Raw genomic sequence first — 14,110 nt, 5'->3', positions numbered from 1 at the left:
AGACGAATGGAGGGAGGAGAAACATAATCCAAAGACAGACGGTTCTGTTACATCTGTGTTTTAGAATCATTCTGAAAAGGGGCCAGGAGATGCCCCTTATCCTGGGACATTATTGTTCCCCTGAAAGGCTCCATGTAGCACTTAAAAGGTTAGTTGTTGGGTCACTGATAGCCTATTAAGACACAGTCCTGGTTTCACCTACCATTGCATTTAGGCCACAAATAGGGTTTTTGGAGCCTATGAAACTGCAACAACATTTAGTAAATGTGCAGCTCCTTTGGTTTCATAGGGAGTGTTCCAGTCTCAACCTTTTAATAACTAGCATTTAAGAGAAATATCGCTAGTTAGTAAATTAAATTTTTGGAGTAACTTGGCCACCACATCAGCTCTACCAATATCGTTCTCTAGTAAATCAATCGGTGTTTCAATTTTCAGTCCTTCAAAGCACAGTGTACCCTGGTTGTGCAATGATTGAACTGGAATGTGATGTCAAAATAATTGCCACATCTTGGGCATACTTAGAAAATAAAATGTTGCATGTTTATACAATGGTGTAATTTTCAGAGAAGTGACATATCTCCTCTACATAGAAGAAATGTAAATATTGAGTAATTTTGGTGTTGGTTTTTTTTTTGCCTTTTATAAAGAAAGTATTACTTTAATGCTAGTGTAGCATCTCCAGGGGCATCAGGAGGGGAGTTGACCCCTGGAGATGCTACAGGGGTCAACTATTTATTTATTTTTATTTGCTCCTAGTCCCAAGTCTTTTGGCTGGATGGGTATTCGGAGACTATGACAGTCAGCTTAGCTCACACTGTCCTGGCATGGCAATTGATTGCCAAGTGCTGGAACTTCAGTGAGGAATCGGATGAGATGTTATGTACCTGACTGACTGCATACTATGCAGTGGGGGAACTGGCAATTGGCAACAGCACCAGTCACTAAGTGGGGGAACCGCAAGGACTGGAGTCAGTCTCCACTCCCCAGCCAGAGAACGCCATGTGTCCAATAAACACACCTGTATAAAGATTAGACTTATAAGTCTAATCTTTATACGGGTGTATTTATTGGCTGAGGTGTACAAACACTGTATTGCACACTGATACCCAATTAAGACACTTGTTGTTCCACAGTCATGTGTTGAGAGGAACCTGTGGGGAGGCTTGCTTAAAGCTGTGAGTGATCATTTAGCAAGTTAAAACTAATACTTTCGGGGGGCGGGGCCTGCCCGCCATGCTGACCGGTCGCATGGGGGAAAGGCTCCAGCAGAATTGGACCGATAATCAGGGCTTACAGACTTAATCAGAGCCAGAGGTAAACAACACTGTGCTGGAGCAGACGTTGGCACAACAGCAGGCTCCGAGATCGGGAGCCTTGTGGCCCCACGGGCCAACGGGGCTTTGGAGCTTGCGGCCCTCTTAGAGAGGCGTGATGGACGGCCGCCACCCTGCCCGCTTAACTGGCTACCACACGACGGCTCTATGACACAACCCACAGGCCCCTTCCCCCCCCCCCTTGGACCTCCCACTGGAGGGAACCGAGGCGACCGCAGTGCCTAGTCACCACGCGGTCGCAGGAGAAACCCCTCACCACCGTACAGGGACTGAGTAAGCCCCCGGCCCAGCAACATGAGAAACCAACTAAGGGTTCCACCTGCCCAAGCCTCAAGCCAGGCGACACGGCACCCCACATGTCCATCGGACCCGGGCTGCCACCGATTACATACCGGGCAAAGTCTTCAACAGCTGCTCGTCTACCGGGGAGAGAACTGATGAGATACACTTCCATCCCCCAGCCGACCAAACACCCCATCACATGCAAGCTCAATACGGGAAGAGGAAAGAGATCCTGCCACATATCACACGGGATGAGATGGCTCAACAACAGCACACGGCATAGATGAACCGCTCGCAGGCACATTAATCTGCCTTACAGAGTCACTCAACTACTACTCTACAGTGTGCCTTAAGCCCAGCGGACATACTATTTACCCAGGTCGGACGTAGGAAAGCCGCAAGCCAGCCAGCTCACTACTTCCAGCAACCCAACGGAGCAGGAACCGGGGAATGGAGTGACATGCGTCGAAGAACCCAGTGGAGATTATCAGCGTGTGTCTTTTACCTAACATGCTTTCTTTGCGTTGATTTATTCCTTGGACACTCACAGCTCAGATAGGTACCATATGTAAAACAAGCAATTGCTCATGCCAATAACTACCCTGCATGGTACTGGTCTGGCTGAAACCTTTAGTCTAGCATAGAATTACTGTACATTACCTGTTTAAGCCTGATGCCAGCCAGCTAGATTTCAAGTAACATCTAGTGCCCTCACTCTGTATATACACATTGTAAGCTCTACCTATATTGACACAGCATAACAACCTTATGTCTAACTAGTACAGCAACGTTACTTTGTTATAAGCAAGATTTAGCAAGGTTTACCTAGCACGTTAACACACAGGTTACAGGATTAACCAGTTTACTAAACGATGAGACAAGCAGATTTCCCGTGTAACCAGTAACAAAAAAAAACGTTCTAACACTAACAAAAAAAAATTGCTATGTACGAACGCCGTGATACTGTAAAATGTAAACCATGTATTACTTCATTGGCTTGGTCTAGCTATCGTGGCTTGGCAAGCATGTGTGTTAAACCTAAGCACTGCAAAAATAAAGAATTAAAAAAAAAACAAAAAAAAAAAACGAATACTTTCAGATTTAAGAGCCTCCGTGGCCCAAAAGAGAACCTCTATGGGTATACTCTGCGATCTAGCTCTGGTGATGGTAGAAAGAAAAGAAAATGAAAATGACGTGGAGCTCACATTTTTTTAGCATAATTCCAATTTGCATCATTGAAAACAAGGACGATGCAGCTGTAATTTTCATGTAGTCCCATAATTTGTTAAGTAAAAGATAAACACGCGTGACTTGTATTTTTGAGCTGATGTTATGGTAAATTTATCTAAAAGATAGGTGTCAGATGTTTGGACAACCCATAGGCTTTTTTCATGCCGTAATAAGTCATAAATCTGATCTTTCCATTAAAAAAGTTTTTCCTCTATAGTTTAGATGCTGTGCGCTAACGTCTAATTCGTAACCAACAATACCTGCTTTTACTGCGGGGCACCACCTATTGTTGGTAAATATGCCTTTTTCAAGCATGGTCAGTCAGAGCACTGGCTTAAGAACCTCAACGCTAGAGTCAGTGACTTGATTTTGGCTTTGTCTACTTCATCCTATCTAGTTTACTAAATATTTTAATTAGCTGTTAATTTGGTTACAGTATGAAAGAGCGTGTTAATGTGCCTGGAGGAGAAAAGTGCTGTGTCAAAGGAAAAAATAATTATTCAGTATGTCCCTCATATTAATCTATCTTAATATTACTTTTCTCTCAAGGGCATTCAAAGAACTTCGGCACTTTATCTTGGATTTGATATAAATTGGCATCAGATTAATATCATAGTTTAACTTTGAAGGATTATTATATATGTTGACTCATAGTTCATGAGCTAACCAACAAAACTATCTTATCAGTTAACCTTAGCCAGAGACAAAGCACTAAATGAGAATGCTCTGCCCTGGGTGAATTGGCAGATTAGGGAAGAACAACTACAGTAGGGTAATGCCGGCTCGCTCTGCCCGCACACACTCTGCCCCCTTAGGAAAGTATTGGGAGGCTAGTGCACATGTGCAGCAAAACGCCGTGCTACGCCAAAAACTATTTCCTCATAGAGATGCATCTCTATGGGGAAAGTTCAGCGCCTTAATGCAGAGCGTGTATTGTGCAGCACTGACCCAAGAAGCACCTCTAGTGGCCATCTGAATGACTACCACTGGAGGTGTCCCTAGGCAGCAGGCTATAGACACCACAACAACTACATTAAGCTGTATCTTAAGTACTAGATAAGACAGTGATTCTTAACCATTTTTTTTTATTTATTTTTTACAGGGACCCAAACTATGTACATGGCATTAGCTGTAGTTACATTTTTCACCTGGACATTTAGCTCAGATTTTATAAAACATCTCCCAGTATAAAAAAGAATGTAGGCAATGCTTATAAGTTAAATAATTTATTGGAGGCAATTACCTAGGGCATGATGAATGGAAAGGGTCTGTTTCACCTAGTAGGAACCCAATAAAATGTATTACTCTGTAAAGCTGTAACTGTTTGTGTGCATGCCTTCTTTAGGCAGTGTTGCAGTCGTATTATAGTCTTTCCATTTTCAATAATGTATTTAATGTTGCTCTGGCGTATTTTAATTTTGGTAATTATTTTGCAGATCTTGTTTCGACATCTCCATTTACTGTACGATACTCTTTATATTCACCTTTACCGTGTCAGACTGCTGTGAAGAGCCTACGCGTGTGCAGGATTACAGGTGAGTTGAAATGCTTTTCTTTGTATGTTTTTTTTTTGTTTTTATTAAAACAAAGGGCCCAGAATGTAAAACCTTAAAGGAACACATATCATTTTTAAAATAAAATGAAGATTATTGTTCCCTGTACATTCTTTGTTAGTTGCCGTCCACAAATATTGTGAAAAGTCGCCTAAGACTTTGAAAAATAAAATAATATATATTTTTTAAAGTTTAACAGTCCTTTTATTTTATGATTTATAAGGTGGGGAGCCGCGGCAACATTCATGATGAATTGAGTAAGTCGGTTGTTTGAAAGGACAATACGAAGGCTGTATAGGTGAAGATGAGAGAATGGAATTAGGGATTTTTTAGGTATCTTGAGATACCATATGGATGGATTCTAGCAATATTTCTGAGATTAGGAGAACAGGAGGGAGGAATTATATTTAGATAGGTATATAGTAATGTCATGGGTATCTTGGATAATGGTAAAGGAGTAGAAGAAAGAGGCAGTGTGCCTGGGTTTAGAGAGGTTTCAGGTAAAATTGTAGAAAATCTAAGAGAAGACAGATGGTATCGTCAGACACGAGGGAACGTGGCAAAGCAGCTAAGGACAGGTAAATATGAGTACATGTGCTGCTATAAAACTAACAGATACAGACACTAAATTGCAATGTATCAGCAACACTTTTGTTTGTTTCATTTCATCTCCAACAATATCAAAAATTCTGGATGAATTCCTTTATCGCAGGTCAACAATACAAACATAAATAACATGAAAACAGCATCAATCACTAACACGGGCAATGAAAAGCCTTTTCCAATTTCAGCTAATAGTCTTGTCTTAAGCATATTCAGAAAAAAACAAGTCATCTTGCTCTTAGCTTATCAGACCAATGTCATTTCAACCTTGAGGCCATGCATAAATAGATATGGAAACACTGAAAGCAGCAGCAGAGCTATTTGTTTATAGTTTTCTGGTTAATAGATTATGCGGCAACATTCAGAATTATACACAAGCCTTCTTTTCAATAGGAAAAAAAAATGTAATAATGTAGAATTGTATGTATTTTCCTTATTGTGAAATATCCCTCATCACTGCCATTTCCTTAGAGACTGAGTCCTACATTATTCTGTAAGAGCATGATTACTTATTGCCGTGCATACATTTATAGGCAGTTTTTTGTCTCTGTAATGTCTCTGTTATGTCTCTGTGTGCTGAGAGGGCTTAAAGGAACATTCCGGCTACACTGTTTAATAGTATGATATGTGTGTGCACGCACGTGCGTGTCTGTGTGTGTCTGTATGTGTCTGTGTGTCTGTGTGTGTGAGCCCGTGTGGTTCTGTGTGTGTCTGTATGTGTCTGTGTGTGTGCACCCGTGTGTGTTCCTGTGTGTGTGTGACTGTATGTGTCTGTGTGTCTGTGTGTCTGCATGTGTGTGTATGCGTGTGTCTGTGTCTCTGTGTGTGCGTGCTCACTCACGCTTCATTAAAAATATGCAATAATTATTTATTTAGACACTATTGAACCAGGAAGTTACATTGAGATTTTTCTATTTTTCAGGTATTTGTACTATTAACAAATAAACATTTTTAAATCAAATTCTTTAAGAAGCGTTGTTTTAAGTAAGCTTTGTTTCAGTCAATCTCAGATCTGCTGCGTCCTGAGGTCTGAAAATGAGGGTCTGTAGTACATGCAGCACAGCCTCCCAGCAAATCGATGTATTGTCTTCAGTTGAGGTTATGGTACATGCCACAGTGTGTGATAAAAGGGATTAGGCAAAATTGGATTATGACAGCCCTGACATGTCATATGTCATTAAGGGGTTAAGGCTTGAAATGTGAGTTCTTTAAAGAAAACATGAATGCAGAAGAAATGTTAAATAAAGGGATTGAAACACACGGCTCATTTTATTCTAATGTCAATAGTTTCAATGTATTTGTTCTGATGCAGAAAACAAAGTGTGTTCAATCTCTATGTATCATAGCTTTGAGTCACATGGTCGAAGTCAGATGACCAGCTCAATTTATTCAGCCCCCCCAAATATCTTTAGAGTGAAATGTGAGGTCAACAAACACTTCTTTCCAGAGAGATTTCAGGCGTTCTAAAAAGATAACGTCCAATAAGTGTTAACAGAGTGAATTGAAAAGCAGCATATAAGAAGGTCAACAAATAAAATAATTGTATTGTTTTCGTTCTTTTTTCAGATTATTTTTATCGAGATTCATTTTAATGTTTACTGTTTTGTTTACTACATCTCACCTTTTGGATTTTGAACACTGCTGTGCAGACACAGATCTAAGTAACCATTTTCTAAAAGCTAAAAATGTGGTAAACAAAATGTTCTAGTACATTGCTGTATGTATCTGAGGTTTTTTGAAAATAAAACATATTTGTGCTCTTCTTTTTTATACTATAAATGTAGCTTAAATGTGAGGAATGAGTAATAAGCATTGTTGACAATTATTGCATAAAATGCAATCAATGCGCAGTCAAGGCATTAAGTCCATGCCCAGAGCACATGTGCCACCACATAGGCTGATAGTGTTACTGCCAGATAGGCTGCCAGTCTTACTGCCAGATAGGCTGCCAGTCTTACTGCCAGATAGGCTGCCAGTCTTACTGGCAATTACGCCAGGCTGACATGCTCTGTCTCTGGATAGACCCACCCTTTTCCATACAGGACCAACCATTTTTGGTATCTCCAGTGGCGAAAAACTGCATCACTGGTACGCCCCCATTAGGCCCACCCAACCCATGTCCTGAGTTCATATTCCCTATATTGAGAGGTATGATAATTTCCTGCAAAAGATTTTAGGTAAACAAAAAAAAAGTACCGACTACTTCCTGACATGCAATAAAGGCAATGCTGTAAATGAAGCGTTATAAAGCATCATATAAAATCAGAAACATTATAACAATTATCATTTTTGAAGAAATGCTTCTCGCAATTTGACCATGTCCACCTTTGATCTAGGCACTTTTTGTTTTTTTTAAAAACACTGATAGGGTAATTGACTAAGGTGAGAGTTATTTGGAATTCAAAGTGAATTCAAATTATACTCCAAGAAACTCAAACTGGAATAAAATCCCCCAAGACAGTTATATTTTCAATTTAGCTATTTTCGCCTAGAATTTGAAATTCATTTTAAATTCCCTTTGCATTATTGACAATTCACACTTTTGTGAATAACCCTGTTAGTGTCAGTCTGAGGATCAGGTAAATACACACAGACAAGTGAATTAAACATATATGATTTTTAAGTGAATTTGAGTTTATGCAAAGTTTATGCAGAGAAGTAGCTTAATGTAAGATGATTACCGTACATTTTATCACCCGAGAGATGTTGTTCAGATATTAAAGGTTTAAATATTTAACACACACAGATTAGAAAACTTCTGTTCATGGAGATTAGAGCACGAAATGTAGAAGAAGTACAAAAAAAAGTAGAGATTGTACCTTATGAAAAGTATCGATGTTGAAACATAAATACAGGGGAGACACATAGAGAAACCCTTTTACAAAATTGTAACTTTCGGCAGAAATTGCCCGATCACCACTATCACCCTCTGTTTTTTTTTTCTTTTAATGCATTTAAAAAATATCTATTTTTATACATAAATGTAAAAATAATTGCATGTAAATATCCCTTGTTTTAACCCCTTAAGGACACATGACATGTGTGACATGTCATGATTCCCTTTTTATTCCAGAAGTTTGGTCCTTAAGGGGTCAAGCAGATCTCCATTATTTGCTCCTTTTGCGAGTTTCCCAGAGGTCAAAAACCTGGTTTATTTTAGGCAGACCTGTTACTTCAGGGTCTGCATCTAATGCGAATGATGAAAAAAAATTCAAGGTAAGGCGGAATTTATAAGTATATCGGTTTTGCTTGCTGAAAGGCATTTTAAAGACAAAGAAGTCCCTACTTTTTCTTTTGTGTAGATTTGATCGGGTTGCTCATGCAAGCAATCTCCAGTGTGAAATACAGGTGTTTTCTGAAACGGGGTTCTGAAAAATGTTTTATTTAGAGAATTTTGGGAGGCATAGTACACATTTCAATTTTCTGTTGAAAGCAGTAGAGTATGCTGCAAACCTGGTTGTAAGTAATTGTATTCATGAACATGAATGAATGATGCTTCCCGTGGAAGTTTAAATATCTGCCAAGCATATTCATGTTCTTAGATATCTGGAACAGACATGTTTGTGTCACCCAGGAAAAATGTTCCCTTCCATGATGGCATTAGAGGGAAGATGGAGAAAGAGATGAACACTTGGCTAAAGTTCTCCAACCTTTCGTTTGGAATCAAGTTATCTTCAATGCCTGTTGGAGTCATCTGCTTGGGCCGGAATCACTATCTCTATAGAAGAACCTTCAAGATGCTCGATGGCAGTCCTCACTCATGTACAATGAGAAGCCACAAGTATTTGTTGCACATCTCACGAAAAATATCTGTTCTCATTAGATGTTATGAGTCATGGCTAATGGAGAACGTAATGATAATGTCGTGGTGACCAGCCACCACATCACTTAACCCTCACACTGGCAAGAGATTTTTAAACATTTTCCCACAGGCTGCTAGTGGGATTATAATTTGTGAATCCTACCAGATGCATTATTCGGTCCCAAGTTTGTGTAAAGTCTAAGCTTTGTCAATTTTACGAACTGTACGCTTTAAATAGGACAGGAAAAGTACTGATTTTAAAGTAAAGGGTGAATGCATCTAAATGGTGTAGATTCAGTCTGGAAGACCAATTTTCAAGCTGATTTGACTCTAGTAAATATGGGAATTGCCATTTGGGTCAGAATTTGGTCATTAGTGAATCAGATTGCCAGTTGGTTCAGAATTCGGTGATTTTCAACGTAGTGAATAACCCTGTAGACATTCTTCTTGCTATTTCCTGTCTTTGATAGAGGACTGAGGAAAATAGGGGTGAATTGAGGACAGGACAACTTAAAGACTGGATAACACTAGCCACTTTAATACCCTATATGTAGTTACAAATCACAATGAAAGATACTAACGATTTTATGGAATTGTTAATTTGAATGTATTTACTTGTGTTCCAGACCATTTATCAGACCACAACATTTTGAAAGGTAAAGTCTTCCCATACATATAAACAGTATTGGGGTTAATCAATAATTGTAGACAAGGTAATTTCCGATCTGGGCCGAAATAGACCAATTAAAATATTTTCCGTTATATCCCCAACTATAATACTGTATTAATGTCTGAGATTCTATAGTCCTTTCTCTATAAATCTCAGTTTAATAATTAAACCCATTAGAGTATATGTAATCTATATTCTTACAAACACAATCACAATCACAATAAACACATCTACTGTACATTAAAAAGTAATTGCATTAAATATCTTATAATATGTCTGGTGTGCACCATTTTACATTTTCCTGAGATCACCAAATGGAAATATTTAAAGCAAAAATATTAAGCTCCCCGAACCATTAAACTGAAATGAACGAGTAATTAAGGGAGAACAGTAATTAAAACATTATCTTACTAATGAAGACATGGGAACACATATTGTCCACAAGAAACATAATTTCAAAGAAATCTTATATTATTTAAGATATTGATTATCTCTCTAGCAAAAAAAAGACATTCGACAGACTAGAATCAAGCTGTTTCAAGGGAAATGTTCCACATATAAACATATTTATAAAATTACACACGTCAAATTCTTATTGAAGGTTAACGTTTATCAACTTTTACGACCAATCACAAAAAAATTATCATACATGTCGCCCTCGATATAGCGCTAGACATAAATATTAAAATTAATTGCGAAACACAAATGTAAAATAATACGAGCGCAAAATCAAAGCGCAAGCCAAATCAATACAAGGGTTAATTATTTGGATGCCGGTTATGTTCGCCGCCTTCACTATGTGAGTGCTCAGTGGCACACAAGGGGTTAATTGCATGGGACACTGTATAACATAGTGTAAATTGTGCGGTCAATAAGGAGATTGGTTTAAGGCATTTCTACTCTGGCAGCATTGTCAAGCAGTGTTCTTTCCTATGTAAAATGTACTTCTGCATATTTAAAATAATTACAGAGATCTGTGAGTCAGTATTCAGGGCATTTCTAAGGCTCTGATACATTGGCATACATGACACTGTCACTGCTGATTAATTGAAAGACTTTCACAGCATGGGGGTTTGTCCCTGATGTGAGTACATATTATTCACTTGATTTTACACCCACTCACACTACCTGTGCTGACTGATGGATGAAAATTGCTCAAAGCCATTTTTTGTTCACTCTATAAAAGGTGGCTGCCCAACCATTAAATGTGGGCACTAAACAATGCATTTAAAATACAGCATTCTGTGTAATTGTGATATGCAGTGCCTTGCATGCAGTATCAATGGAGAATGAGATCACTGCAAACAGCACCTTTTACAGTGACCTCTTGATGTGCAAGACTAAGTCCACTATCACTGTCCTGAGAGCAAACATAACATTCTATCATGTCTCCCTGCAGTATCCTCATTTATAAGAATGATGGAAAATCTGATTTAAAGGGACAAGTCATAACAAACAGATGATGCAGTGCATTGACAATGGAATGGTTTTATGGTAATGGGTAATTACCCACCAAGCACTTCTTCAAAGAGCAGTATAGGAAATAAATGCAGTTATACAAAGATGCATGATGTACGTACATCCATATACACATGTATCCATACCCTGCATTAGGTTTACTTTTTATTATTTTTAGCATATCTTGTTAATCATTTCACAAACTAGGTCTCTTGTGATATGTTGAATATATTAAATATATGTATATATATATATATATATATATATTTATATAAATATATCATCTCTGCATTTACTGGTCAGCTGAAGCAGTAAATATCACTGAATAGATTGAAGTGCCCACTGCCAGGTGGTTTTACCTCTTTCAATCCCTGCTGTTCAATAACAGTATATAAATACAATTTATCAGATGAAAGCTATTTTTTCCTGTGTTGTTTCAGGCTTTGATTCATTAGCAAGCATTCTCTGTCTCTAACCAGCTCCTGTAGGAGATCGATGTAATATATCTAATATAGACTGCTGTATGTGTTATAGCAGCCCTGGTACCCAACACACAGAGCCCTGCCACCATCCTCCTGGGTGATCTGTCAATCATGCACATGGAAGATGCTAAGAAGAAAATGCCTTACCTGAAGCAGGGGTTCCATTTGTGCCCCTTGGTCTTTCATATCCATGTTTGCAATTGTGTATCTCTTCCCCTGGTTTGGCAATTAGCTTCCTCTGCAGTGTCTACACTGAGCACTGCTTAGTATTCGAGTCAGGTATCTCTGAAGCAGGAGGAAATTACACACTCCAAGTCATAGCTGTCACATGGCTCCTACTCCCAGTGCGAGCTGAGCACAGACTGCCTGGGATTGAGGTTTTAGCCTGGCTCCATTCAGCAGCACCCACTGATGCCTAAACGTTGGACCTGCCCAGTTCAGCTTAATATTGTCCTGCCAAGGCTTGTTCAGTGCGTCACTGGCAGGGCTGCAGTGCTAACATATGCCATTTAATATTGCAGGAGTAGCAAGCTGCAGGGATATCAGAATTAAAGAGGAAAAAGGAATATTTGTATGGTGGGTGATTCTTTACAATACCTTCCCTAAAACCCACACTAACAAGTCTATTTCTTATTTAAAAATAGAGAGAGAGGTAGGTGAGAAATTAAGTTGATGTGTAGTGTTATACAGCAAATACAGAGGAATAAACCCAAACTGCACACATTATTCATGTTTTTTATTTTTTAGAATTTCTGTAATTGCCGTGTTTGGAATAGTCGATTTACCAAAACTATTCATATTAGCCTCAATGCACAGGGATGTGATAGGAGGTCATGTCATCTTTAACTTTTTTTTCTAAATGAATATCACCCTAAAATATCCAATGTTTGTAAATAATACATTTAGAAACGCCTTAAAGGAGTTTTTTTTTTTTGTTTTTTTACTAAATAGTGAGTTGTGGTCAGCCTGCTGTGGTGGTTATGGTGCCAGAAGGGCCGTGACATCTTCTCACAGTAAGATGTCAAACCATTTTAGCACAGTTTAACAAGTTATCAGTTTAACAACAGCACATCCACGTAATGTACCAACACAAGCCAGATGTCACTGCTCAAAGCAAAGCAGGACACAATCAATGGCTTTCTTTTACTTTATAGAGACATTAAGGGACACTATAGGCATCCAGACCACTTAATCTCATTGACGTGAGTGTCCCTGTCCCCATAGCCTGCAATGCTTACATTGCAGTGCTAATACTGCCTCTAGTGGCTGTCTACCAAACAGTGACTCTGTGAAACAATGCTGGACTTGCTCATGCTTTGCATGAGGACATCCAGCATTTTAAAATTCCAATAGAAAAGCATTGAGTCGATGATTTCCTATGGAGGAGGAGGACTACTACACATGCGGTGCTCGCCGCGTATGTGCATTGCGTTCCCCTAATTAGCTGATGTTGGCAGAGGAGGAGCCGACACAGCACCGAGGGGCATTGGCGCTATAACCAGGTAAAAGTGAACAAGGTTTTAATCCTTTATTTACCAGCGGGGAGTGACCGCGAGGGACTGAGGCAGAGGGACACTATAGTGTTAGGAATACAGTTATGTATTTCTAACACTATAGTGTTCCTTTAAGCTTCTCCGGATCCTGACATCTCACAATAGGATGGCACCAGAGGAATCCTGACACTATAATCACCGATGAGAACTGTAGTGGTTATGGTGCTTTGGGGGAGATACCACATCTCATTTATTAGTGGATAGATCTTATCATCAATCAGATACTTGCATCTAAGGGCTATTTTAAAAGCCTTTTTTTCAAGGTGGTTTTCACTAAACTCATCACAACTCACTATTTAGTGAAAAGAGACATTAAAGCGACACTATAGTCGCAAGAACAACTACAGCTTATTGTATTTGTTCTGGTGAGTAGAATCATTCCCTTCAGACTTTTTGCTTTAAACACTGTCTTTTCAGAGAAAATGCAGTGTTTACAATACAGCCTAGTGATAACTCCACTGCCACTCCTCAGATGGCTGCTAGTGGAGCCTCCTGGGGCAGTGCTGCACAGTGTGACTGCCATTCAGTGTCTCCACCCTCTGCATCGAGACACTGAACTTTCCTCATAGAGATTCATTAATTCAATGTATCTCTATGAGAAGATGCAGATTGGCCAGGGCTGTGTTTGACTTGTGTTGGCTCTGTCCTTGATCTGCCTCCTTGATACTCTTAGCCAATCCTATGGAGAAGCATTGTGATTGGCTCAGACCACCACTTCTTCTGATGTCAGCAGACATGGGCAGTTCACATTCAGAGCCAGCAGCTTCTGACTTGAATACAAGTAAGATTTTACTATATTTAGGATGGCAAGAGTGTCTCAGGGGTGCTAGTTGGTGGTTTTAACACTATAGGGTCAGAAATATATGTTTGTGTTCCTGACCCGATAGTGCTCCTTTAATGATGCCTGTCACAGAGTTTGGAATTTTTTAAATAAAATTCATGTTGCACCAAGTTTCCAGACAGATTTTCTATTGTTGGGTAAATTCTTGGAAACTCAGTTATTATCTAATGGCAACCTGCTAGCGAAGTCACCTTCAAACATAACAAGTCAAAGATTCCAAAGATGCACTAAACTGTACTGTGCAAGGTCTTTTTTCATGTCAAGGATTTCAGGTCACATGCTCTTTTTCAGGCAGCATGGAG

General features: G+C 39.1%; 1 protein-coding gene across 1 annotated transcript in view; it reads right to left on the bottom strand.

Moving 5' to 3' along the window:
- The window catches only part of SLC4A10 (solute carrier family 4 member 10), a 170,092-nt gene extending 158,284 nt beyond the window's left edge, over positions 1-11,808 (bottom strand). The window contains exon 1 of the mRNA XM_063429670.1: positions 11,562-11,808. Coding sequence (XP_063285740.1) covers positions 11,562-11,606 — 45 coding nt within the window. The 5' untranslated portion in view covers positions 11,607-11,808. The remainder of the gene's footprint in view (positions 1-11,561) is intronic.
- Positions 11,809-14,110: the final 2,302 nt, after the last annotated feature.

This window comes from Pelobates fuscus, chromosome 8 (assembly GCF_036172605.1).
Source record: "Pelobates fuscus isolate aPelFus1 chromosome 8, aPelFus1.pri, whole genome shotgun sequence".
Taxonomy (NCBI): Eukaryota; Metazoa; Chordata; class Amphibia; order Anura; family Pelobatidae; genus Pelobates; species Pelobates fuscus.
Note: the sequence above shows the minus strand (reverse complement) of the source record. Positions and strands in the feature narration are given on the sequence as shown.